The sequence below is a fragment of the Schistocerca nitens genome, chromosome 7 (assembly GCF_023898315.1).
Source record: "Schistocerca nitens isolate TAMUIC-IGC-003100 chromosome 7, iqSchNite1.1, whole genome shotgun sequence".
Lineage (NCBI taxonomy): Eukaryota > Metazoa > Arthropoda > Insecta > Orthoptera > Acrididae > Schistocerca > Schistocerca nitens.
The window spans coordinates 319,635,576-319,663,002 of record NC_064620.1 but is presented as its reverse complement, the minus strand read 5'-3'; the positions used below and the strand labels follow the sequence as shown (position 1 = coordinate 319,663,002).

The 27,427-nt window shown below is 40.7% G+C and overlaps 1 protein-coding gene across 3 annotated transcripts in view; it reads left to right on the top strand.

The window, feature by feature from the left end:
• LOC126194751 (multidrug resistance-associated protein 1-like) overlaps window positions 1-27,427 on the top strand; it is a 368,141-nt gene that overhangs the window by 121,323 nt on the left and 219,391 nt on the right. For all 3 annotated transcript variants that reach the window (XM_049933026.1, XM_049933028.1, XM_049933027.1), the window contains exons 7-10: window positions 5,524-5,717; window positions 6,275-6,469; window positions 17,887-18,061; window positions 19,707-19,875. In XM_049933026.1, the coding sequence (XP_049788983.1) occupies window positions 5,524-5,717; window positions 6,275-6,469; window positions 17,887-18,061; window positions 19,707-19,875 (733 nt within the window). The remainder of the gene's footprint in view (window positions 1-5,523; window positions 5,718-6,274; window positions 6,470-17,886; window positions 18,062-19,706; window positions 19,876-27,427) is intronic.

Sequence of the window (27,427 nt, the reverse complement as noted above, 5' to 3'; positions counted from 1 at the left end):
CATGAACAACAAGTGGTGGATCCACCATATGGGCCACAAAAATAGGTTTAAGCATACTAAGGAGCTAAAATATACTTAACATTATTAAGTGAATTTATCAAACAATGGAAACTCCAGATAGGAACATCAACAATGTAGGAAAATATAGATTGCAACTGAAATGTACCAACAGGGATATGGAGCCATGCTGACTTCAGTGCTATGAATAAATGAGGTGGCACAGTATTGAACACACTGGACTCACATTCAGGAGGATGCTGGATCAAATCCACATCCCGGAATCCAAATTTAGGTTTTTATTTCCGTAAATCGCTCCAGGCTAATGCCAGTATGGTTCCTTGGAAAAGTTATTGCGAATTTCCTTCCCAATCCTTGAAATATTCCAAGTGTGTACTCCACCTCTTATGAACTCAATATCAATGGGATGTTAAACCTAAATATCCCTCCCTACTCCAGTGCCATGGCCAGCTGTGCTAGGCTCCTCAGTTGAGGATCCATTGTGGGAACTACCCAGTTGAGGTGGTTACACAGATTCTCAATTGGGTTTAAATTCAGGGAATTTGGTGGTCAGAGGAGTACTGCAAACTCATCCTGGTGCTCTCTGAAGCACGCACATACACTACAAGTTATATGACACATTGCATTGTTCTGCTGGTAGATGCCACCATGTTGAGGAAAAACAAACAGCAATTAGGAGTGGGCATGGTCCCTGAGGATAGATGCATACTGGTGTTGATCAATTGTGCCTTCCAGAATGGTGAGATAACTCAGGGAATGTCCTCCAGCCTGGATCTTCCCGACGATTGTTGCATGGTGTTTGAATTCAGATGTTTGACATCCTACATGCCAACATCCATCTGTCTGATGAAGCATAAAATGTGATTCATCTGAAAAGGCCACATGTTGCCACTCAGTGGAAATCCAGTTGCAGTATTGGTGTGCAAATTATAGCCTTCATCCCCAATGAACAGCAGTCCGTATGGGTGCATGAACCAGGCACCTGTTGCAGAGGCCTATATGCAACAAAGTTCACTGAGTGGTTGTTGAGAAACACTATTGGTAGCCCCTTGGTTCTTCTTGGTGGTCAGTTGCTCAACAGTTACACTTCTGTTTGCCCATACGCATCTCTGCAGCCGTCGTTCACTTCATCCCTATCAGCTATAGCTCATTGTGCACCACAGCTACCTCAGCATCAGTTTTGAATTGCACCATTTTGCCATGCATAGTATACTTCAGCCACAACAGCACACAAAAAGTTTGTTTCAGAAACACTTCCACAATTTACTGGAAAGCCAGTGATCATGCCTTTTGGACATCAGATAAATTGATCTGTTTCCTAATTATGGCAATGACTACAGTCTTTTGTGCATTATCCTGAAATGCCTTATATACCCTCCTCTGATAGTGCCTCTAACTTATTTAAATTTGCACTCGTTAGGTATCAGGATAATTTGACTGAGGACATATCAGTGGTTTAGGTTTCTCATCTATTGCTGTATCCTCTCCTCTGCAGTGAAGTGTACCCAAAATCCTCCTGGAATGTGGCAGTCTTCTTTCTTCATAGATGCTTTACTCTGGTGGACATTGCTGGAGATTCCAGTAATTCTGACTGTCTGGTGTTTTCAGTGCCCTGTATGCCATTGACGTTGCTGAATTTTAGTATGTTGTTACATCACTTGCCAATAATTCTTCCACTGCTGGTACACCAGTAATGGAACCTTACCTTGAATACAATGCACAGGATGCCTATTTAGATGGTGCAGTTGTTGATTTTCCAACAAGGGACTGTCACACATTTCTCTGCTTCAGCCTTGGCAATATCATTTAAGATCTGCCTACTTAGTTCTCTCCTTCATTCAGAATTCCTATATCAAGTGATGTGTTTGCTGAGTGAACTGTGGACAAACACGTGGAAACACTGAAAACCCAACACATTACTATGCCTAATATTGTGCAGGGAACCCATCAGCATTCAAAACAGCTTCCAGTCATCCCATAATGTAGATACTGTATGATTTTCAAGGGAATCGTTTACCTTTGTTTCTGCAAAATAGAGGCAAGTTCAGGTAACGGTGATGAAGGTGAATAGCAATCACACTCCCTTCTCTCCACAGTAGACAACAAAAGCTCCATAATACTGAGATCTGGTGTCGGCCAGGGGAGATGCAATAATGCATCTTTGTGCTCACAAAACCAGTCCTGGGTGATGTGTGCTGTGTGAACAAGAATCCTGGCATCTGAGAATGAAGCATCACCACTGGAGGACAAATGTTGTTCCATGGGATGGACCTGATCAGCCAAAATGGTCACATAATCTTTGGCAGTAATGCAACATTGCAGAGTACCTATGGGCCCTATGAAGTATCATGATATGGCTGCCAAAATCATTGCCAAAACCCCTCCATGTTTCACATTTGGGGTGTAACCTCAGCTGGAAGTTGGGAACAATGCAACAAAATTACTTTCTTCCATTAATCTATAGCTCTGGTTTTATGGCTTCAGCACCATGTTATCTTGCTATGTACGTTTGTATCACTGGCGGGTCATTTTGAAATGCCACCTCACTCTGAAGTTCCTGCTTATGGAGCAACCTTTGTATTGCTTTGGTGATGATGGGGTCTGCAAGTATGACTTTCAGTTCTGTGGTGCATTTTGCAGCTGTCATACCCTTATTTTTTGTCAGAATCCTCTTCAGCGACTGTCTGTCAAGATCACTCAACACACACTTTCATCTGCAGTGTGACATAATGAATGATGTTTTTCTGCATTTGCTGTATGGAGTATAAATCTTCAATACGGTGTGTCTTGCAACACCAAACAGTTGTGCTTTCTTGGTTATAGAATCACCAACCATACGAGCACCAACAATTTGCCCACTTTTGAATTTGCTTATTTTAGAATAGAATAGAATCTTTATTTGCCTTTCAGTATGTTTTGCATACAGTTGGCATCGTCAGTGTGTTCAATACACTTTTTTAAATTACAATAATTATTATTGTACATAATTGTGACTGTGCAGGGTAAGCAGATACATATGCTAAAGTAATATTGATAATACAACAATTATTCATTCACAATAGTAATAATGATAATACATCATAACAGTTAAATATACAATAGCATCAAGATATATTTATGGTACATTGTATGTTTCCATGTAAAAAGTCTTTGTTGGTACATTACTTTCACAAACATGTAGGTAAAATTCATATGGCAGTTTTTTGTTTCATGTAGCATATCTGTTTTGTGTCACTGTTTAGTGAGTAATATGGCGTACATTTGAGCCACACTTCTATTGTTTGCTTCAAGTTATTCATTGGTAGTTCGCTCACAGCCTTTGAGTGTTTGTTATAAAATTTCAAGCTAAGGTGTTTATGGCTCCTTTGTGTTAATGTCAGCCTTGTGTATGATAGGTCTATGTTAATATTATTTCGAGTATTATGAACATGCACTTCAGATCTTAAATTAAAGTTCTTTATGCTCTTTTTAGCATATATTAAACAATTATAAATGTATATACTAGGTAGTGTCACTATCTTTAGTTCTTTAAAATGATTTTTGCAACATTGTTGGTGCTAGTCCTAAAATGCACCTAACTGCTTTCTTCTGCCACTTGAAGTTGGTACTTGCACCCATTGAGTTACCCCAAAGAAGTACCCCATTTTGCAGTTGTGAATGGAAAAAAGCAAAGTATGTGGAGATTAGCAGATTTTTACTGATAACATGTCTCAGCTGGTGTAATAGAAAGAGAGTTCATGCAAGTTTGCAACGTAGATAATTTGTGAGTCTGTCCCGTAAGTTTTTGATCTATATGTAAACCTAGTAGCTTCACATTTTTTGTATTCTGTTCAATTGGTTTCAGGGTGAAGTAAATTTCTTCAGTTTTCACTTTATTTATTGATGAAAGGTTGCCTCTACACCAGTCACTGCTCATTTCAGTTTCTACTTTGTTGTATTTTATGACCTCTTGCAGATTTTCTCCATCTGTTATTAGTGTCATACCATCAGCATACAGTACATTGTTGCATGGCATATAATTTGAAGTCATTGATGTAAACAATGAACAGGAAAGGGCCAAGCACTGAGCCTTGTGGAATTCTTCTCTTTACTTTCATGGGTGTTGACTTTTGATAGTTTGTTTTTACTGATTGTACCTTATTGCTTAAGCATGATTGAAAAAATTGTAATGGTTCATCTACAATACCATAATGTTCTAGTTTTTTTTATCATTATTTCATGTGTGACTGAATCGAAGGCTTTGTTAAATCTAACAGTGTGGCACAAGTGAGTTTCTTGTTTTCATATCCTTCATACATATTACTAAGGAGGCATTCAACTGCTTTGGTTATCGATAGTTCAGATCGAAGGCCAAACTGGTTCTTACTCAATAATCTATTACTTTCAAAATACTTGTAAATTTTGATATGTATGCAGATAATGGGAACTATTGATATAGGTCTATAATTGTTTTGCATTTTTCAGCTATAGACCTCATGCACTCACAACTACACAGAATATTGTTCCAAAGATGATTGACATTTGCAGTGTATTGAGAACATTGCACAGTGCACTCACAACTGCACAGAACATTGTTCCAAACATGTTGACACTTGCAATGTATTGAGAACATTGCACAGGTGCTCTTCATGTTTAAATTCAAAAGCACAATGTACAGGCATGGCTAGCATCTGCATTTTGTATGTTCAAGCATGGATTTCTCATGGTGTTTCCACATTTTTGTCCAACCCCTGTATTTAATGTGCTTATTGCTCAATGGGCCTATATGTAAAGTGTGCTAACCACAAATAAAACTGTCATTTACCACTCCATTGTCATTTTACTATTGGGAGCCCATACTTATTCCTTCATTATTGCTTCATCTAACACAGTGACAAATTCTGTTGTCATTATGCCCAAGTGAGCAGCGGAAAATGAACACAAAGCTAGGTGAGAAAAAATTTTCTATCTGTGTAAGACAATGACACAGATTCCAAGCTAGCAGCAGAATACAACAAAGAGGCAGTAGTCTATGAAACAATGAGCCATTGAAGAAGTGGTTAGCTTAGATATGATGCAGCTATGCTGTTTAATGCTTTTAGTGGGTCATTATTATGGGGTAACATTTGTATGTGGCAAAAGAGTGTTATAATGAATGTTTATTTTATTATTGTGTAATTGAACTGTGGGGTAGCTCATATAAGTAAATTTATTTTAACATTGTTTAATTAAACCAAGATTAAACTGTGATTTACCTCATACATGTTCACATTGGTAACCTAAACACAGCTATTGCTTACATGTGTACAAAGTACACTGCATGCCCACTCATGTTATGAAAAACTAAGTGTCTGCTTGAGGGTTAAAACTATTGCATTCTTTTCTTAATTTTTGATTTGCTACATTTATATCCTGATTTACAGATGAACTGTCTATTACGTTGTTACTGATATTCAGTTGTGTATTTTATGTCAGTTGCTAAAACATTATTACTAATTTATTTTTGCATCTATCTCATTCTTACAGAAACCATGTCCTGAGAGAAGTGCATCATTCCTCTCAAGAATTCTGTATACATGGTTTGATAGTTTGGCTTGGAAGGGTTTCAGGAAGCCACTGGAAATAAAAGATTTATGGAATATGAATCCAGAAGACACTGCTAGTGAAGTTCTGTCTCATTTTGATAAGCACTGGGAAAAGACTCTGCAAAAGACAGCTAAGTATGTTACCTTACTTTCATTTTTATACATAATGTTATATTTTTGGCACAGATTAGTTCTTGACAGGTTTAAAGTAACCATTTTTTCTCCAGATTTATTTTCTGTGCTATAAGATATCTCATCTGGTTGTATGTTTGTGTGCTACTGACATATCTTTTCTGTGTTTGGTGTTTTGTGTGAATTTCAAAAGGAAATACTGGTGTCTGCTTGTGTCTGTGTATGTGTAGTTGGATATGGGTGTGTGTGCGAGTGTATACCTGTCCTTTTTTCCCCCTAAGGTAAGTCTTTCCGCTCCCAGGATTGGAATGACTCCTTACCCTCTCCCTAAAACCCACATCCTTTCGTCTTTCCCTCTCCTTCCCTTTTTCCTGATGAAGCAACTGTTGGTTGTGAAAGCTAGAATTTTGAGTGTGTGATTGTGTTTGTTTGTGTGTCTATCGACCTGCCAGCACTTTCGTATGGTAAGTCACATCATCTTTGTTTTTAGATATATTTTTCCTGTGTGGAATGTTTCCCTCTATTATATTCATAAGATTTTTATTTTTTTATTTTTTCAGTGAGCATGCTCCAGAAGCATCATTTGACAAGAATTCTGCTAACGTTGACTTTGTGGGAACACAATATAAAAGGAAAAACCAGGCGTCTACTATCCTTCCAGCTATTTGCAAGGCATTTGGACCAACATTTATTTTTGGTGCTTGCCTCAAGTTTGTACAAGATATTCTCATGTTTGTGAATCCCCAGATATTAAAGTGAGTCTGCTTTTCAGTTATTTAGATGTTTATGTATGCCATATAATGGTTCAATGAACTTTGTTTTGAAGCCTTAGAGGTAATATAACTCAATATTAGTTATAAGAAATTCTTATTTACCCTTTTCATAAAACTTGTATTCCATTATTAAAAATGTTAATTAAACTGTACACATAACTTCAAATAATGTGGAGCTATACTACACTCTAATTAGAACTACATCTATTTGTAAATGCTTTAGGAAACACACACACACACACACACACACACACACACACACACACACACACACACACACACACACACACAGGCAGGCGCACCCACCTCTGCCCCTACATGGCACCAGCTGGACACATAGTGACAGGATTGCTCTTTGGCAGGTGGACTAGGATTGTGGGTGGGGCTAGCAGCTAGCATGGAGGAAGCTGGTTTGCTGGCTAGGAATATGGCAGTAAGAGGTGGCAGGTGCACAATCTAGGCATGTCATCCACTGGTGTCAGAACTGGAAGGGAGGTAGTGCATGATGAAGGTGATGTAGAGATGTGAATTAATGGCAGGAGATAGGATGGAGGAATGGAAAACTGTTGGTTGGAAACATTGAGTTAACAGAGATTGGGGCCAGGAAAGTTATGAGAGCAAAGATTGTGTTACAAGGATAACTCCCACCTGCATGGTTTAGAAAAGTTGGTGGTGGAGGGAAGGATCCTGATGGCGAATTTTTGGGGCAGCCATTGAAATAGAGGATGTTGTGCCCAGCTGCGTGTTATGCCACCTGGTGGTCAACTTCTTTCTCAACCAGAATTTGATAGTGGCCAATGATTTTGGTGGACAGCTGGTAGGTTGTCATACTGACATAAGAAGCTTTGCAGTGATTGTAGCACCATTGGTTTATGATATGGTTGCATTCACAGGTGATTCTGCTTATCTGCTTCAAATTCACTGCAAGGTAAACTACTTCCAACAGCAAAAAGCATGCCATCACCACCTGTGTGCAGGACGGAGTGGCCGAGTGGTTCTAGGCGCTACAGTCTGGAACCGCGCGACCGCTACGGTCACAGGTTCGAATCCTGCCTCGGGCATGGATGTGTGTGATGTCCTCAGGTTATTTAGGTTTAAGTATTTCTAAGTTCTAGGGGACTGATGACCTCAGAAGTTAAGTCCCATAGTGCTCAGAGCCATTTTTTTTTAACCAACTGTGCTTAGCCTATCCTTTCTCAACCCTGTTAGGTCCTTTGCAAAAATTTCAGCTGCACTTATCTCTGGCTTTAACCAGCTTTCAGTGCATGTAACAGTTTGAGTGTCAGTGATTTCTATTAGTCTTTGGAGCTCTGGTAATTTCCCAACACAGCTACGATAGTTTACAATGGTTCCAATGGTTCCTGGATCTATGTTCCTCCTGTGTTTAACCTGCATCCTTTGAGACTGAAGCCATTTTTGTTTTTCTCCAAGACCCTCTAACTTAAAAAACTGCCCAGTCCATGCCACATAGCCTCTGCTACCCATGTAGCCACCTCCTGCACATAGTGGACTTCTGACCTATTTAGTGGAACCCGAAACCCAACCACCCTTTGGTGCAAGTCAAGGAATCTGCAGCCTACCTTGTCACAGAACAGTCTGAGCCTCTGATTCAGACCCTCCACTTGGTTCTCTCTCCATTTGAACCAGAGATCCACAATCAGTCCTGCCAACTATGCTGAAAATGGTGAGCTCTACTTTCATCTCACAAACAAGATGGGTAGTCTTTACCACTTTTGATTGCAGCTTGAAACTAGAGAGAATCTCTCTGATCCAAAGCAACACAAACCATTGATACCAATGTGAGCCACCACCTGCAGCTGACTGCAACCTGTGCTCTTCATGGCCTCTGGAAGGACCCATTTACTGTCTGGAATGACTCCATCTGATATGCATACGGATTGCACACTGACTTTCTTCCCCTCCTTGCCAGCCATGTCCCAACTACCAATACTCCCACCCTCTGTGATTGCCCAGATCTTGCAGGCTCAGAAGTTTCCTCTGAAACAAGAAAATCAACTGCAGGGACAGCATCAGCCACAGACAGCACCTGGAACCTGTTTGGCAGACTAACCAGTAAGACCTTATGTTGAACCCTGTGGGAAGTCTTTCACTGCCTGCCACACCTGAGGTGACCTCCCAATCAACCACAGATGAGGAGTCAACCACAGTGTGAACAGCAATGGGGCTGGTCACCGGTGTGGACTGATTGGCAGACTCAAATGTGCTGGATTCAGTTGGATGCCCATGAGTGGCCTACTAGAGTGATGTCCATCCACTGCAGCTTCAAGCTGTGTAACCAAAGCCATCACAGCCTGGAGCTGAAAATAAAGTGTCACCAACTTGGTTTGCATCTGCACATAGCACTCACACTCCCTATCCATATTATAGAACATGGAAGACTACAGTACACAGACAAACATAGGGCTATCAACACATACCAGTGAACTCTACTGTAGACACTGATGAAAACGTAAGAACTGTTTCTAATAAATTAGATTAACATGCAGAGATTCAAAACCTAAACTACCAAAGCATTCATGCAAGACTAAATAATTTGCTCCTGATTAGGAACTTGTAATAAGTCTCAAAATCAGTTTGCTTTCTGACACAAATGTGTATTTGAGAACTGTGTCTACTAAATATTACCAAAGCAAACAGATGAAACTATAAAATTTATTCCTGGTTACAAACTCAAAGAAAATGACACTTAAGTTACTTCCTTACGGCTGCCTGTGTCTCGGCCAGCTGCTGCTACTTGTGTGCCTGACTAATGCCAATGAGCAGTCACTAGTTTTCAAAACAAACAAACAAACGACTATCAACATGTGCTATGGAACTCTACTGTTTCATTCATATCCTTTCAACTTGAATTTAATTCCACTCTTGAACCTTTCTTTTATTTTCATCATTGCTTCTTTGATGCAATGTAGGCACAAAAGATTACATCACAGTCTTGCATCCTTTTTAACCCAAACACTTCCTTCTTGATCTTCCCCTCTTATTATTTCCTTCTGGCTCTTGTAAATGTTGAATATTATCTTGCTCTCCCTATAGCTTAACCCTATTTTCATCTGAATTTCAAACATCTTGTGCCATTAATTATTGTTGAATGTTTTTTCGAGGCTGACAGATCCTATGCACATGTCCTGAGTTTTCTTTAATTTTGCTTTAATTGTCAGTCACAACACTAGAATTGCCTTTCAGGTGCCTTTACCTTTCCTAAATACAAACTCATTGTGATTACACATCTTGAATTTTCTTTTCCAATCTTCTGCATATTATTCTTGTCAGCAACTTGGATGCATAAGCTATTAAGATGATTGTGCAATAATTCTTGAACTTGTGAGTTCTTGTAGTCTTTGGAATTGTGTGGATGATATTTTTCAAAATGTCAGGTGGTATATCCCTAGTCATTTTGTTGCCACTTCCCCCAATGATTTTATAAATTCTGCCTTATTTAACGTTAAGTTTTCTGAAGCTCTTTTAAATTCTGGTTCTAATACTGGATACCCTACCTTTTCTGAATAAACTCCTGTTTTTTCTTCTAGCGCATCAGACAAATCTTCCCCTCATAGAGACCCCCAGTATACTCTTTTGACCTATCCACACTCTCCTCTGCATTTAACAGTGGAATTCCCATTCCACTCTTAATGTTATCATCCTTGATTTTAATTTCACAAAAGGTTGTTTTGACTTTCCTATATGCTGAGACAGACCTTCCAAGAACCATTTCTATTTAAATTTCTTCATTTTTTCATGCAGCCATTTCATCTTAGCTTTCCTGTGCTTCCCACTTATTTCATTCCTCAGTGACTTTTATTTCTGTATTTCGGAATCTCCCTGAGCATTTTTGTACTTCCTTCTTTCATCAATCAACAGAAGCATTTCCTCTGTTACCCATGGTGTCTTCACAGTTACCTGTTTTGTTCCCAATACTTTTTTCCAACTTCTGTGACAGACCTTTTTAGAGATGTCAATTCCTCTTCAGCTGTACTGATTACTGTGATAGTCTTTATTGCAATATCTATAGCCTTAGTGAACATCAAGTGTATGTCTTCATTCCTTAGCACTTCTGCTTCCCACTCATTTGCATATTGATTCTTCCTGACTAGTGTCTTAAACTTCAGCCTACACTTCATCACTACTACATTGTGCTCTGAACCTGTATCTGCTCCTAGGTAAGCTTTGCAATCCAATATTTGATTTCAGAATGTCCACCACCCAGTAGCTGAGTGGTCAGTGTGACAACTGTCAATCCTAAGGGCCCAATTTCAATTCCCGGCTGTGTCAGAGATTTTCTCTGCTCAGGGACTGGGTGTTGTGTTGTCTTAATCATCATCATTTCATCCCCATCAATGCACAAGTTGCCAAAGTGGCATCAAATTGAAAGACTTGCACCCAAGGAATGGTCTCCCCAATGGGAGGCCCTAGTCATATGACACGACGACGATTTCAGAATCTCTGTCTGACCATGATGTAATCAAAGCAAAATATTTCCCTATCTCCCAGCCTTTTCCAAGTATACCTCTTCCTCTTGTGATTCTTGAACAGAATCTTTGCTGTTACTAGTTGAAATTTATTACAGGACTCAATTAGCCTTTTTCCTCTCTTATTACAAGTAACAAGGCCATGCCTGCCTGCTTACCTAAGTGGCAACTTACTTGCCTATTATATAGCAGGCCTGGATTCAATTCCCAGCCAGGTTGGAGATTTTTTCTGCCCATGGACTGTGTGTTGTGTTGTCCTCATCATCATCATCATATCATCATCACTGACCCCCAAGACACCCAATGTGATGTCACCCGCAATAAGACTTGCACCCAGCGGTCAAACTACCAGACAGGGCCTACCAGCCATTAATGCCACATGATCATTTCATTTTTTACAAAGCCCATATTCTCTGGTAACATTTCTTCTACTCCTTCACCTACAGCTGCATTCCAATCCCCATCACTATTAGATTTTCCTCTCCCTTTATGTACTGCATTACCTGTTCAATATCCTCATATACTTTTTATCTCACTTCATCTTTAACTTATGATGTCAGCACGAGCTATTGTTATCACTATTGGTTTGCTGTCAATTGTGATCAGAATAACCATATCTGTGAACAGTTCACATTAACACACTCTTTGCCCTCTTTTCCTATTCATAATGAATCCCACATAACCCATTAGCTCAAATAATAAATCAATGGTTTGATGAGGATAGCTTCCCAGAGGTACCAAAATATGCTGAAGTTAAACCACTTTTCAAAAAGGCATCAAGAGAGGTCATGGGAAATTATTATCCTACCTCAATTCTCTCAATCATATCTAAAATGTTTGCAAAAGTTGCTGTTTCTCAAATCCAGTACTTCATTGTGAAATAGTCCACTGTCCTAAACAATCAATTTGGATTTCAACAAGTGAAAACAAGTGAAAAACACTATAGATATGATAGACAGTTTTGTTGAGATATTGTGCACATCATTAGAGAAGAGCAATAAGGTGGCAAGAATCTTCTGTGATCTCACAAAGGCATCCGACTCTGTAAACTTTGCTTTGCTTATTTATGAGGGCATGATGAAAAGTAATGCCTTTGAATTTTTTATGTGAATGTTATTTACACTTTTTAAATAAAACATTATTATTCTTCACATCTTTACATTTGGAGCCCTCTGCCACTAGAGGATTCTGGATTGTAGCATACGACAAGGTGGTGTGTAATGTAATAATATCAGTGCCTGACAAACTGTGCTGTAAGTGAGTTTCAAATTTGAAGAGTTCATCCACATATTAAATATCCTGTCCTTCAACATGATAATGCCAGACCACACACAAGCAACTCAACAACAGTGACACACTAATGCCTTGGATTCACTGTCATTTTCCTCCATACGGTCCTGACTTGGCCCTATTCAATTTTCATCTGTTTCCAGAACTTAAAGAACACCTTTGATGAATTCACTTTAAAAGTGATTAAATGGTGCAAGCATAAGAGAGATTGTGGCTCTGTCAACAAATAAAACTTTCTACAGTGACAGTCTCAACAAACTAGTTTCTCCTTGGGAGATATGTGTTCATAGCCAGGGTGACTATGTTGAGAAATAAGTATTTAGACATGAAGAATAAATATGCAAACTGTTAATAACATTTGTTTTACTTAAAAAGCTTTTAGAGTTCTCATGAGATAAATTCAGAGACATTACTTTTCAGTACTTTTTTTACACCCTCATACAAACTCGACAAGCACTGCATTAGGAGCATTTCCCTACAATGGCTTAAATCCTATTTATCAAACAGAAAGCAATGAGTTAACATTATTTTAAATGGTGTAATTTATTATTCTGACTGGAAAATAATATCTCAGATGTCCCAAAAGGCTCCATACAAGGCCCAGGCCATTTTTGCTCTACATTAATGATATGCTGTTAAATATCAGCTCCCCATCAGTTCTGTTTGCAGACAATAGTTTCATGTTAGTTGAAAATCAGAATGCAGAAAAAATCCCTGAATCTTTGCTCAGTCAAAATGTGAGAAGATTAAGGTTAATCACAGAAACCAGAATATAAAAGAAATCAAATCAATCAAGTTATTAGGATTAAAAATTAGCTGGCAGGCACACATCAAGTACCTAGCAAACAAACTGAGCAGCTATTCTATCCAATGGAAGTATTATCAACGGTGACTGACATGGACACTTGAAAAGTAGCATATACAAGTTACTTTGAATTTATTATTAGATGCGGTATTGTTTTTTGGAGAAACTCAGCTAACATAGGGTGGATACAAAAAAAAAAAAAAATCATTCACAATATTTGCACCCTAAATCATAAAGAACTATGGTGCCCATTATTTATAAAACTTCAAATATTAACTCTCCCATCCCTATCTATTTATGAGATTATTATTTTTTTATGCACCAAACCAGACTTATTTGGTGGAAACCATTTTGATCACACATGGTACAAGAAGCAAAGAAAGCTTTATGCTTCCCACCTACTGCCTCAAACTGTACCCCCTCGTACACTATGTGATCAAAATCATCTGGACACCTAGATGAAAATGACTTACAAGTTCGTTGTGCCCTCCATCACTAATGCTGGAATTTAGTATGGTGTTGGCCCACCCTCAGCCTTGATGATAGCTTCCACTCTCACAGTTGTACATTCTATCAGGTACTGGAAGCTTTCTTGGGGAATGGCAGTCCCTTCTTCATGGAATGCTGCATTGAGGAGAGGTATCAATGTCAGTCAGTAAGGGCTGGCACAAAGTTAGCATTCCAAAACATCCCAAAGGTGTTCTATAGGATTCAGGACAGGACTCTGTGCAGGCCAGTCCATTACAGGGATGTTATTGTCATTTAACCCCTCCACCACAGGCCGTGTGTTATGAACATGAGCTCAATCATGTTGAAAGATGCAGTCACCATCCCTGAACTACTCTTCAACAGTGGAAAGCAAGAAGGTGCTTAAAACATCAATGTAGGCCTATGCTGTGATAGTGCCATGCAAAACAACAAGGGGTGCAAGCCCCCTCCTTGAAAAACATGACCACACCATAACACCACCGCCTCCAAATTTTACTGGTGGCACTACACGCGCTGGCAGACGACATTCAGCAGGCATTCACCATACACACACTGCCATCAAATCGCCACATTGTGTACCGTCATTTGTCACTCCACACAACTTTTTTCCACTGTTCAGTCGTCGAATGTTTACGCTACTTACACCAAGCGAGGTGTCGTTTGGCATTTAGCGGCGTGATGTGTCGCTTATGAGCACCCGCTCGACCATGAAATCCAAGTTTTCTCACCTCCCGCCTAAATGTCACAGTACTTGCAGTAGATCCTGATGCAGTTTGGAATTCCTGTGTGATGGTCTCAATAGATGTTTGCCTATTACCTATTACACATTATGACCCTCTTCAACTGTCGGCTGTCTCTGTCAGTCAGCAGACGAGGTCAGCCTGTACGCTTTTGTGCAGTATGTATTCCTTCACGTTTCCACTTCACTATCACATCAGAAACAGTGGACCTAGGGATGTTTAGGAGTGTGGAAATCTCACGTACAGATGTATGATACAAGTGACACCCAATCACCTGTAATGTTTGAAGTCAGTTGAGTTCTGCGGAGCACCCCATTCTCCTCTCTCACGATGTCTAATGACTGCTGAGGTTGCTGATATGGAGTACCTGGCAGTAGGTGGCAGGACAATGCACCTAATATGAAAAACATATTTTTTGGGGATGTTTGGATACTTTTGATCACATAGGGCATATATGGCAATGAAAATCTATGATAAATTGAATCAGAACATCTTACTGCAGATGGATTTAGGTCCACAGGAAAGATAGCTTTACAAGGCACTGATGCTGAATTTCTGTTACTCAGTGGATCAATTTACAGAGAGAAAATTGGTTATTTGAGCTGCATACTACTGGTTACATATCCCATTAATTATATAATGTAAATGGACAGATAAAAAATCTACTCACCAAGTGGCAACAAGGGAACACACATACAAAAGGATTTAACTTTCACAAGCTTTAGGAGTCAGTGGCTCCTTATTCTGGCAGAAGAGTTGAAGGGGAAGGAAGAGGGTTGAAGGAAAAGTACTGGAGAGGTTTAAGGAAAGGGGTAAAGTTTACAAAAGTCACAGACCAGGTCAGGGTAGACTTACCGGATGGCATGAGAAGGAAAGACTGATTGCTGGGGACTGCACTGGAAAAGATTTGAAAACCTGAGACCTTAAAGGTGGAAGACAGAGTGATATGCAAGACAGAGATTACTACTAACACATCATGCATGAATTAATAAGAGTGAAAAGCCAAATGCATTGTATGTAACAGGGGTGGGAGGAGGAACTTCAAAAATTAAACAAGTCAGAAAATGAAAGACATAGAAAACTGAAATGGACTTAAGAAAGGTTTAATTACTGTAAATAAATGCTGAGATGGAAGGAATTAATGTAAATTAAGATCAGATGGATGGCGAGAACCAATGACATGCTGTAGTGCTAGTTCTGAGGAAACTGGTGTCTGGGGGAAGAATCCACATGGCACGTGTGCTGAAACAGGCACTGAGGTCATGACTGTCATGTTGTACAACATGCTCTGCAACAGGATATTGTGTGTTGCCTGTATACATCCTCTGCCTATGCCCATTCATCCTGACAGGTAACTGGATGGTAGCCATGCTGATGTGAAAGGCTGAACAGTGTTCACGTAACAGCTGGTATATGGCATGTACTGTTTCACAGGTCTTTCTGCCTTTGATAGTATATGTTTTGCCAGTTACAGGACTGGAATAGATGGTGATAGGAGGGTGCATAGGACAAGTCTTGCATCAGGGACAGTCACAGGTGTAGGAACTATATGGTAGGGAGATGGGTGCAGAAGGAGCATAGGGTACGACAAGGATATTATGAGACTGGGAGGCCAATGGAGAGCTAATCTAGGTGTGGTGGGCATTTTATCATGCCCTGAATTGAGATCCACTCTGTCTGAACTTTTGCCCACCACATATAGAATAGCTCTTCATCGTCCTCCCAGTCTCCACAATCTCCTTCTGCACTTATCTCCATGCCCTATGGCTCCTACCCCTCTGACTATCCCTGGTGAAAGACTTGCCCTATGCACCCTCCTACTACCACCTATTCCAGACCTGTAGCTGGCAAAACATATACTATCAAAGGGAGAACCACCTGTGAAATGACACATGTCATACACCTGCTGATGTGTAAACATTGCACAGCCTTTTACATTGGCATGACAACCACCCAGTTATCAGTCAGGATGAATGGGCATAGACAGATGGTGTATACGCTCAACACACAATATCCTGTTGCAGAGCATGTTGTACAACATGACAGACATGACCCTGGTGCCTGTTTCAACACATCTGCCATCTGGATTCTTCACCCGGACACCAGTGTCCTCTGAACTCCACAGGTGGGAACTAGCACTACAACATGTCCTAGGCTCTTGCCATCCATCTGATCTTAATTTACGTTAATTCCTTCCATATCAGCATTTATTTACAGTAATTATACCTTTCTTCACTTCTTTTCAGTTTTCTACATCTTTCATTTTCTGACTTGTTTATTTTTTGAAGTTCCCCCTCCCACTTCTGTTACATACAATGCATTTAGCTTTTCACTCTTATTAACTCATGCATGATTTTTTAGTAGTAATCTCTGTATTGCATTTTACTCTGTCTTCCACCTTTAAGGTCTCAGGTTTTCAAATCTCATCCAGTGCAGTCACCAACAATCAGTCTTTCCTTCTCAGGCCGTCCGGTAAGTCTCCTCTGATCTGGTGGGTGACTTTTGTAAACTGAACCCCTTTCCCTAAACCTCTTCAGTCCTTTTTCTTCACCTCTCTTCCTAATCCCTCAGTTCTTCTGCCGGAAGAAGGAGCCATTGGCTCCGAAAGCTTATGGTAATTACATCCTTACATGTTTGTGTGATCCCCTGCCACTGCTTGGTGGGTAGATTTTTTTTATCTGTCGATTTATATTATATTTTTAATAAATGGTTATTTTCATCATTTCTGTTAATTGTATATGTGCATATAACTGTTCATAGATATATTACATTAGTGCTATATTATTAGTTATTACTGTGAAAACCATCATAACTGTAATGCAAATGCTGGACATGTCTCCTGTACCCGAACCATATGAACTGCAAATGTATGGCTTGTGATGAATAAACCACAATTCACAACAGTTTCATATAAAATGGCCAATGGTGAATAAATAAGTCTCAAAGTTCACTTGTAGGCAGCAACTTTGTTGTGGTGAAATGGAACAGCATAAAGTTCATGTATGAAAAAGGGGCCTCCAAATTGAGGAATGGAGCTCAAAGGTGTTAAGAGTCACTTACCAAGTAATTTTAATCAGACTTAGAGAACTGTGGTAACGCTGTCTCAACAATCATGTTTTTAAACTTTGGAAAGTCCAAGATGGCATGACAACCATATTATCAGAAGGATAGGTTGCTAGTCACCTCAGATAGGTGGTGTTGAGTCTCAGACAGTTATAATGAAAATACTGTCAAATGATTAAGCTTTTGGACAAAAAAATAATAGATCTGAAATAGAAACAACACACAGACACACATTCACACAAGCACAACTCACATACACCTGGCTGGTTGCTGTGGCCCAACCATCTGCAACACAAGGCCCCCTCTGTGTGGTGAATAGCAATCTGTTTTTTTCCCAAAGTTGTTATTTTTTAAACTTTGAGTGATTCCCTGTTTGTTACAACCTCACAACAAATAGTCTGCATTCTTTTTAGTTGCTAATGTGTAAGTTTTCATAGCAGTGTTTTGCAATTTGAAATGCAATGTTAGGGTTAAATATTTATTGACTTAAATTTTCTCTCCAATTTTGCTTGTTTTTTCTTGCAGGTTGCTCATCTCCTTTGTGGAAGGAAATGAGCCTATGTGGAAGGGGTACACCTATGCAGGTCTTATGTTTGGAACCACAGTGGTGCAAACATTGGTGCTGGCACAGTACTTTCATCGTATGTCCATTGTTGGTCTCCATGTCAGAACTGCAATGACAGCAGCAATTTACAGAAAAGTAAGAAGACAGAATTTTCTTTTTTATATTTCATAAGTCAGTACTTTTTTGAGAGAGTATGTTTGCATTGAAAAAGTGAGTGGATAATGGAGATAAGAGGTTAACTATAACTGTGATGTAGACTTACAGCAGTTAAAGTAGAAATGAATCAGAGAAAAAATTTAAAATTTTAACTAGCACATTTTATTTTTCACATTAATTTTATTGTAAATATTGCAATTTTATTCATCCTTGTTCTGAAAATATGGAATGGAAACATGAAAACAGCTACAAGAGCTGGTTGTGTAAGCTGAGAATATTTGGCATGTGAAGCATATCATGGGCAGAATAAAAACATCTTACATATCATTAACTTTTATGTATGCTTACATATTACCCCCGAGAAAGAGAGTAAATTTATGATGAAGGATAGCAATGTACTAAAATAAATGAATGTAAAATGAGACCTAGCTATTTTCAAAAATATGTAAGCACAGGTTGTGGAAGTTATTTCATCTTGATTCAGTAAGTCTAAGTGGGTGAATTCCAATTAGTTACCAATGTTCATCTTGTTTAAGATCTTGGGTTCACAGTTGATGGTAAACATAAAAGTTCTTGTAGTTAATTCACAGTGAAACCGCAGTAACTGTGTTTGTTTTGGCTGGAATTAAAAATGTTGTGAGGGTTCTGAGAAAAGCCACCATATTTATTGTTGCATTTGGCAAAATGATTGCAGTATCTTAATTTTTCTGGCAACTAGGTTCTTTGGTTGTTAATGCTGTGAAGGACATGAACTGTGAAAGACTACCAAAAATAACTTGAGCAGTTGATGAGACAACAAAGTACTCTAACAGTAGTTTGTGAAGGTGAAAGCCTTTGCCTGGGGGATGGGGGACTACTTAAGTCACATGGAGCCCTTGTGGAGTGTATGATTCAGTTGCATTGGGGGAGGGGCCAGGTGGAGGAGATTGGGGGGGGGGGGGGAGGGGGTTGTGGGCTGTAGTTTTATTTTCTCCTCATTCTTCTGACAATGTGATGCATTCTTGTACTACATTCTAATCACTCCTCAGTTCCTTTAAAAAATTAATTACCTACAAACTCAACTCACTATCCTTAGATCAATTCACTCATAAATCTGGTGAAAGAGCTAATGACTTTGCTTATCTTGCTATGGTTGCACTCCTCCACCAGTGTCATGATGGAACATACCATTGCCATGTCTAGGGTCTATGTCAATTATCAGACTCATCCACCTGAGGGTCCTTCCACAACAATGTCCCATTTCATCCAGACTGTTATGCAAGTGTGGTCTCTTAACAGAGTTTTCCCTCAAGACATAAATGAATTCTAATTCAGTCATATTGAGTACCGTTGAAGAATGAAAGTCTGATGATGGCTTAGGAAATGTGACTTAACATGTAATTACATATAATTTATATTCCAAAATAAAAGAGAAATGATATGGCGGAAGGGGAAGTGGTATTGGAGAAGCAGAAGACCAGACACAGATGGACATTCGGACTTAGCCATTTTTATATCTGATGCTGTTGAAGATAAAGTCACTTATTGTTGACCAAGATGATCACTTATACATTTGTGGTATTCCTCTTCTGTGTGCTTACTATATATGAAAGTCTCATTTGCTGATCTCTTGTCATGTTTATAGGCACTTCGTATGTCAAACTCAGCTAGAAAGGAATCAACAGTTGGAGAAATTGTTAATTTGATGTCAGTGGATGTCCAAAAACTTATGAATCTTACCAACTATCTGAATATGATTTGGTCTGCTCCTTTACAGATTGGACTAGCACTGTATTTTCTGTGGGATATCTTAGGTAAGCAAGCAGAGCTCATATTCTTTACATAAGAATATTTAATTAACTGTACTTAGACAGTAATCAAGATCTTCATTATTTAATCCAACCTGTGAAAACCTAAATTGCAAGGAAGTGTGTTGACTTTTTGCTGCACAGCTGTCCTAACTGTTCTGCATGTTCACAATTCATTACAGCTGTCTGCTAAGGCAGTTCATGCAGTACTTCAGGGCCATTGATCTCACCATGCGACCGGAAATTTCACACTGTAGTCACTAACTACCACTGCAGAAAAATAGCTGCCACTAGTGAGGCTTCCACCAGCTGAGTTTCAACAATCTTTGTCCATTCCTTGTAGCATCCACTTTGGTTGTTGCTCCATGTCAGTGCCATGAGAAACTGACCACATAGTGACGCACCTGACACTGGTGCTTTTGTGACACTGAAATATGCCCATGCCATGCTGCCTTTATGCCTGGCATGTGATCACTGAGTATATTTGTTTTCATGTAGACTATAAATTTCCCTTCACTTATCTTAATGTGGGTATCATAAGAGAGGATATCATACAGTGCATACTGGGATGAGGCAACAATTTCTCTGACACTGCTGTTTCTACCATGCCACACCTGACTAGTACATTTGCATCTCAAGTGATTGACTGATTTACATTTTTGAACCTGAGACTGCCTGTGTTACTCCAGCCACATGCGGACATATCCTTTATAGGTTTGTAACTTTCCACGTTACTTAGTTCAATAAAGTAAAGAACATTGCTACACAGGTGAGCCAACAATGAACTCAGTCAACTTAACATTCTGTTTTGGCACATTAATGGCCACCTCGGCTCATCAGACGCATCCTCCAACTCCAATACATGTGCACCCAGCAACATCTGTTCTCATGCTACAGACACTAGTGTGCTTTGCACCATGAACTCATTCCTTTACATGTGTTTTGCCACCTCTTGTGCAACTTAGTGACCAATGGCTTCTGCCTCTGGCCCAACCAATACCCCACTGCATGCAGCTGCCATGCGAACACCACATGACATTATCACTGAGCTGACCATGTGCCTCACGGAACTGTAATGCTAAAACACTGACATTCATATGAAACTCTTGGCAGTGTGACTGCTGGTGGCCCAGCCCCCAATGCTGGACTCCACACTACTGCCTGCACTGGACCTGGCCTCTGCTGCTGCTGATCTTCTCAGCCTCAAAGCCCTACTGTCCAATCTATTGCATGCTGCCACGTCTCTGTCGGGACATGCTGTGGCTCATCTGCAGCCCTTCAACCCATGAGACCCGCTCCTATGGTTTTCTGCTGTGGACACTATCTTTGCCAGTTGCAGCATCATCCAAGATGGTTCAAATGGTTCAAATGGCTCTGAGCACTATGGGACTCAACTGCTGTGGTCATAAGTCCCCTAGAACCTAGAACTACTTAAACCTAACTAACCTAAGGACAGCACATAACACCCAGCCATCACGAGGCAGAGAAAATCCCTGACCCCGCCGGGAATCGAACCCGGGAACCTGGGCGTGGGAAGCGAGAACGCTACCGCACGACCACGAGATGCGGGCATCATCCAAGATGCCACAAAGTTCACCATGGTGATAAGCCAGCTTGAGGCTACATACACAATGTGTATCTGTGGTGTCATCTAATGGTCCCCAGCCACCGACCACTATGAGACACTCCAGTGCTGCCTTGTGACGCAACTCACCTTTTCCAAAATGCAGAGTGGAAACCAACAACCATCTCAATCCCAGCACAAACTCTGAAGTACGATGGAGCCACATGATCTCTGACAGTTTTCTTTATAGGATCTGGCAGGCTCACCTCCCAGCCCCAATACAAACAGAAGTGGTGTCACACACTGACCTATTCCTCACCAGTGCTGCCAGCCTTGCCAAGTTGGTGCATGGGACACTGGTGTCCCTGCCAATGACCGCCGCCATCATGTGTCAAACTCAACCCCACCCAGCACAGCCAGTTGGCCATCACCTGCCCAGTGACTCTACCACATGCTCACTCTCACCACTCTACGTGCTTCTAATGATATCACCGCCCTGACCCTCCCTGCCATCCCACAGCACAGCACTCAACAGGTGGGAGTATATGACATGGTCACCTACCTCAGTGCTGACATGGCGACGCTGCAAGAGACTGCAGCCCAACTCCACTCTGACCGCCACAGCCCATGCAGGCTCAGTCACCAGTGCAATAACTGCTACCGACGCCACAGCTCCAACTGCCATGCCAATGCCCATTCTGATAGGGCCAACCTCTGCTGGAATCCCAAGCACTTCGGCCCAGATCATGAACTGCAGAGAACCCTGCTCTTGGCACCTGGCTGCTACTTGGTCTCCCAACACCTATTCATATGGGACATCTGTTCCACCACACCATTCCTCATAGACACCAGCTCTGAGTTTTCTATCTTCCTATAGATGAATCATACAGAATGCTGTGGACAGCTCAGCCATTCTCCTGATAGCAGCATCGCTATGAGTTCATCATCATGTCCTTAATCTCAGCCTGCAATGATCTGGACCTTCACTGTTATCAACATTATTGAACTCATTATCAAAGCAGACTTCATTGGACACTACCATCAGCTTCCTGTGGCTGGCCGGACTGACTGAGCGGTTTTAGGCTCTACAGTTTGGAACCGTGCGACCTCTATGGTCACAGGTTCAAATCCTGCCTCGGGCATGGATGTGTGTGATGTCCTTAGGTTAGTTAGGTTTAAGTAGTTCTACGTTCTAGGGGACTGATGACCTCAGAAGTTAAGTCCCATAGTGCTCAAAGCCATTTGAACCATTTGAAGCTCCCCGATATTTCCAGCCAGTGCCTCATTGACAGCGGCACTGGGAAATCAACATAATGCACCACTTGTTTCGATGTTCTCTTCAGTGTGAAGCAGGTGGCGTATTCTGACCCATATGTCGACCTCCTGGCGCAATTCCCTGCTCTCACACACCCATCCAGCACACCTTGAGAGGTCCACCAGTAAATTGTACACTACATTGATACCACCCCCAACCACCCGTCTTCTGCCAGCCATACCCCCTGGTGCTGCATAAAATGAAGATTGCCAAGGCTGGGTTTGACAAGCTGCTTGTGACCGGCATAGTGCATCCTTTGAAGAGCCCATGGATGACCACTCTTCATCTCATCAAGAAGAAGAATGGCTCCTGGCGCCCAAGTGGGGATTGCCAGAAGCTAAACACCTGTACTATCCCTGACCAGTACCCAATGCCATTCCTACACAGTTATAATGCATTGGCTGAGGCTACAGTCTTCAGCACGATCAACTGCACCAAGTCTTTCACCAGATTCTAAATGCACCTGAGGACATCCAGAAGATAACCATCACCATACCATTTGGACTCTGTGAGAATGCCTTTATGACCTTTGGCCTTTGCAATGCTGCATAAACGTGGCAGAGGTTCTTGGAAGGCATCCTGCAAGGTTTGTATTGCTGCTTCATGTGCCTGGATGACGTACTCATTTTTTCCGCAAAAACGCCAGAAGAACACCTCTGCAGAATTTTTTAATGTCTCCAGGATGTCTGTATCATTGTAAGCATAGCAAAATGTATGCTCAGCACCAGTGAGGTGGAATTTATGGGCCATGCCATGCCATCCCATGACACAGATGCTGCAAATGGAAGACAAGTTCTTGACTGCCAAACACGACTTAGCAGTTGCCACCCTGCTCGCCCACCTTACCCCACCATCCCTCTTGCGTTTGTGGTTGACTCCAGCCAGACAGCCATTGATGCTGCCCTGCAGCAGCATGTGGGTGACACCTGGCAGCCACTCACTTTTGTCTCCAGCAAGCTATCTCCCCCTCACCAACACTGGAGCACATATGACAGAGTGCTCCTTGCCATCTGCGAGGCTACAAAATACTTTTGGCCATTGGTGGGTGCCTGTCACTTCATGGTCTTCACTGACCACAAACCCATAACGTTTGCCCTTACAAAAGACACTGATCAGTGCTCCCTACGTCAATTGTGGGACCTGTTTTACGACAAAAATCTGGTCCGTGGTTGATCACCCTGCCTGGAAACCTCCTTAGTATTCTCCAATTATGTCTGTTGCTATAGGTTTTATTCGTTCTAATAGGCAGTTGGAGAAGATCTTATAACAGGTGTTGAGTAGCGCTATGCGCCTGTAGTTGTCACATATTGATTTGTCTTTCTTTTTATATATGGGGCATATCACAGCTACCTTCTATTCCTCTGGTATTTCATGTTTTACCCAAATTTGCTCGATTAGCTTGTGGATTTTGAAACAGAGGATTTCATCTCCAGCCTTGAGAAGTTCAGCAGGAATACCGTCCTCACCTGGACTTTTACCATTCTTAAGGTTTTTAATCTGGTTCCTTATCTCTTCAATGGTGGGTGGAGGATATTCTGGGTCTACTGTTACTGGTTCATCAAACTCAAGTAGTTCGGTTGGTTCATCAGAGTTTAGTAATTCTCTGAAGTATTCCATCCATCTTCTTCCAATTTTTTGATCTTCTGTTAATGTTCTTCCATTGGCATCTTTTATGAATCTGTGTTGATGGTATGTCCCTCCTTTAAAACTTTTCACTTTTCTATAAAGTTCTTTATACCTATTTCCATGAAAGTCTTGTTCAGCTTCCTCCATGATACTTTTAAAATATTTTCTCTTTGCTTTCCTCAATGTGGCTTGGGTCTGCCGTCGTGTTTCTACAAACTTCGATTTTTCTTCTTCTTGCATATTGCTTTGTATCCACAGTAGTTTGGCCCATTGTCTCTCCCTGATAGCTCCCTCACACTCCTCATTGAACCACACTCTTTTTCCCCTAGTTCGCTTTGGGATTACTTCTTGGGCTGTTTCTTTAATGGTCTCTGCAATCGCCTTCCAGTTCTGATCTACCACAGTATCTCCTTCCTCTTCATTCAAAGCCTCAAAACGGTTTGTTAGTGCTATCTTGAAAGTTCTTCTTATATTATCTTCAGTCAGACTCTCATGGTCATATCGAGTGACTCTTTGCATTCTTTTGTGCTTCCTGGCTCTCCATATTGTTTTCATCCTTCCTCTGACAAGGAAGTGGTCTGATCCACATTCCGCACCTCTTGCCATTCTAACATTTTGTATCCACTTCTTTATTCTCTTCTCTACAATTAGGTGGTCCATTTGGTTCACTGTTTTCCCATCTGGAGACACCCAAGTTCCTTTATATATTCTCTTCCTGTCGAAATCAGTACTACTTATAAACAAGCCTTTTGCAGTCGCAAAGCTAACCAGCCTAGTGCCGTTATCACTGCTCACATCATGTAAACTGTGCTTTCCGATGGTCCCCATGAAGGCTGCTTCTTTCCCTATTTTCGCATTAAAATCTCCAAGGATAATTTTGTAATGTTCACTTGATACATTGTCTAAAACCGTTTCTAATTCCTCGTAGAAAATATCTTTTTTGATGTCATCGCTTTCTTCAGTTGGGGCATGACAATTTATATATGTGAGTTTGTGTTTTCCCGTGTCTATGGTTAGGAGTGAGATTCTGGGGTTGATTGATTTAAAATCTATGAGAGTGGTACAGAGTGATTTCTTCACTGCAAAACCAGTTCCTAGTGAGTGGTTTGTTTCTGAGGCTCCATGGAATATGACATAGTTTTCCATTTCTGTAGCTCCGGTTTCTGTTCACCTTGTTTCTTGCAGGGCCAATAGATCAATTTGATACTTATCTGCCTCCCTTACTACACATTTTGCTGCCCCAGGTTGGTATAGGCTTCTGACATTCCAGGTCCCTAATTGTATTTCCTTCCGTAGTCCTTGTTCTTGCTTTGGTCGTTTTACAGAAATCAGTCCTATCTGAGGCTCTTCTGTGATGCTAGTACCGGTGATTATTTTTTCCAGGATGGGTTGGTAGTCCGTCACCAACCCTCAACCTAGAGGACCAGGATTTTTCATTCGGGGTTTTCTCCCGTAGAAAGATTGGCTTTTCCACGCCTATAGAGGTCTTTCTGCCCTTTTGTACATATACCAAGGAATGACAGGAAAAGGAAGGTGCACAGACAACAGAGTGAGAGGAAACTGTAATGAAACAGGAAACAGCCATAGATTGTTACTTTTGCAAATAAAGATAGTGCCATATATTTTGATGCATTTGTAGTCCCTTTCAGTAACTTTAGAATTAAATGAGTGTTTATGTGCAACAGGTCTCATCAATTGAAAATAAGATAAAATGCATGCATTCATATGAAGACAGCACTGCAACGAAAGTAAAACAATCACCAATCAGCTCAGATACAGAAGTAATTTTAAGGGTGTTACAGATTGTAAGTGATGGCAGCATCTGTAAACAGCAAGAGAATACATCAGGTTGCTTCTCCTATGGACAATGCATTTTAAAGATATAAAGACCTATTATAAACAGTAATTGTGATACGATAGAAATAATGAAGAGAGATAGCATATTTTTTAGTGAGTCCTCTTAGCCTGCCAATTTGAGGATAGTTATTTACAGCCTCAGTTGTTAGGAAACCTATGGTTCTACTTCATACTTTATTCTCTGATGTTACCTTTCATCATCTGAAGTTGACTGTGTCCTCTTGGTTTGGACATCTGCTTTCACTGCTGATATTTCTGGTAACACTGTAATAGTGTTAGAAAATCTGGAATAACAAGTCAGACATTGCACATAATATGCACTGAAGAGCCAAAGAAACTGGTATAGGTAAGTGTATTCAAATACAGAGATGTAAACAGGCAGAATATATTGCTGTGGTCAGCAATACCTATATAAGACAACAAGTGTCTGGTGCAGTTGTTAGATCATCTACTGCTGCTACAGAGGCAGATTATCAAGATTTAAGTGAGTCTGAACATGGTGTCATAGTAGGTGCATGAGCAATGGGACACAGTATCTACAAGGTAGTGATGAAGTGGGGATTTTCCCATACGACCATTTCTCAGGTGTACCATGAATATCAGGAGTTGGTAAAACATCAAATCTCCAACATTGCTGCAGATGGAAAAAGATCCTGCAAGAATGGGACCAATGATGACTGAAGAGAATCATTCAGCATGACAGAAGTGCAACCCTTCTGTAAATTGCTGCTGATTTCAATACGGGGCCATCAACAAGTGTCAGAATGTGAACTATTCAACATAACATCATCAGCTTTTGGAGCCAAAGATCCACTTGTGTACCCTTGATGACTGCACAACATAAAGCTTTATGCCTTGCCTGGGCCTGTCAATACTGACATTGGGCTGTTGATGCCTGGAAATAAGTTGCCTGGTTGGATGAGTCTTATTTCAAATTGTACATGGACATGTATGGGTATGGAGACAACCTCATGAATCTGTTGACCCTGCATGTGAGCAGGGGACTTTTCAGGCTGGTGGAGGCCCTGTAATGGTGTTGTGGTTGTGCAGTTGGAGTGATATGGGACCCCCGATATGTCTAGATATGACTCTGACAGGTAACTCATACGTAAGTATCTTGTCTGATCACCTCCATCCATTCATGTCCATTGTACAATCCAACAGACTTTGGCAATTCCAGAAGGACAATACGACAT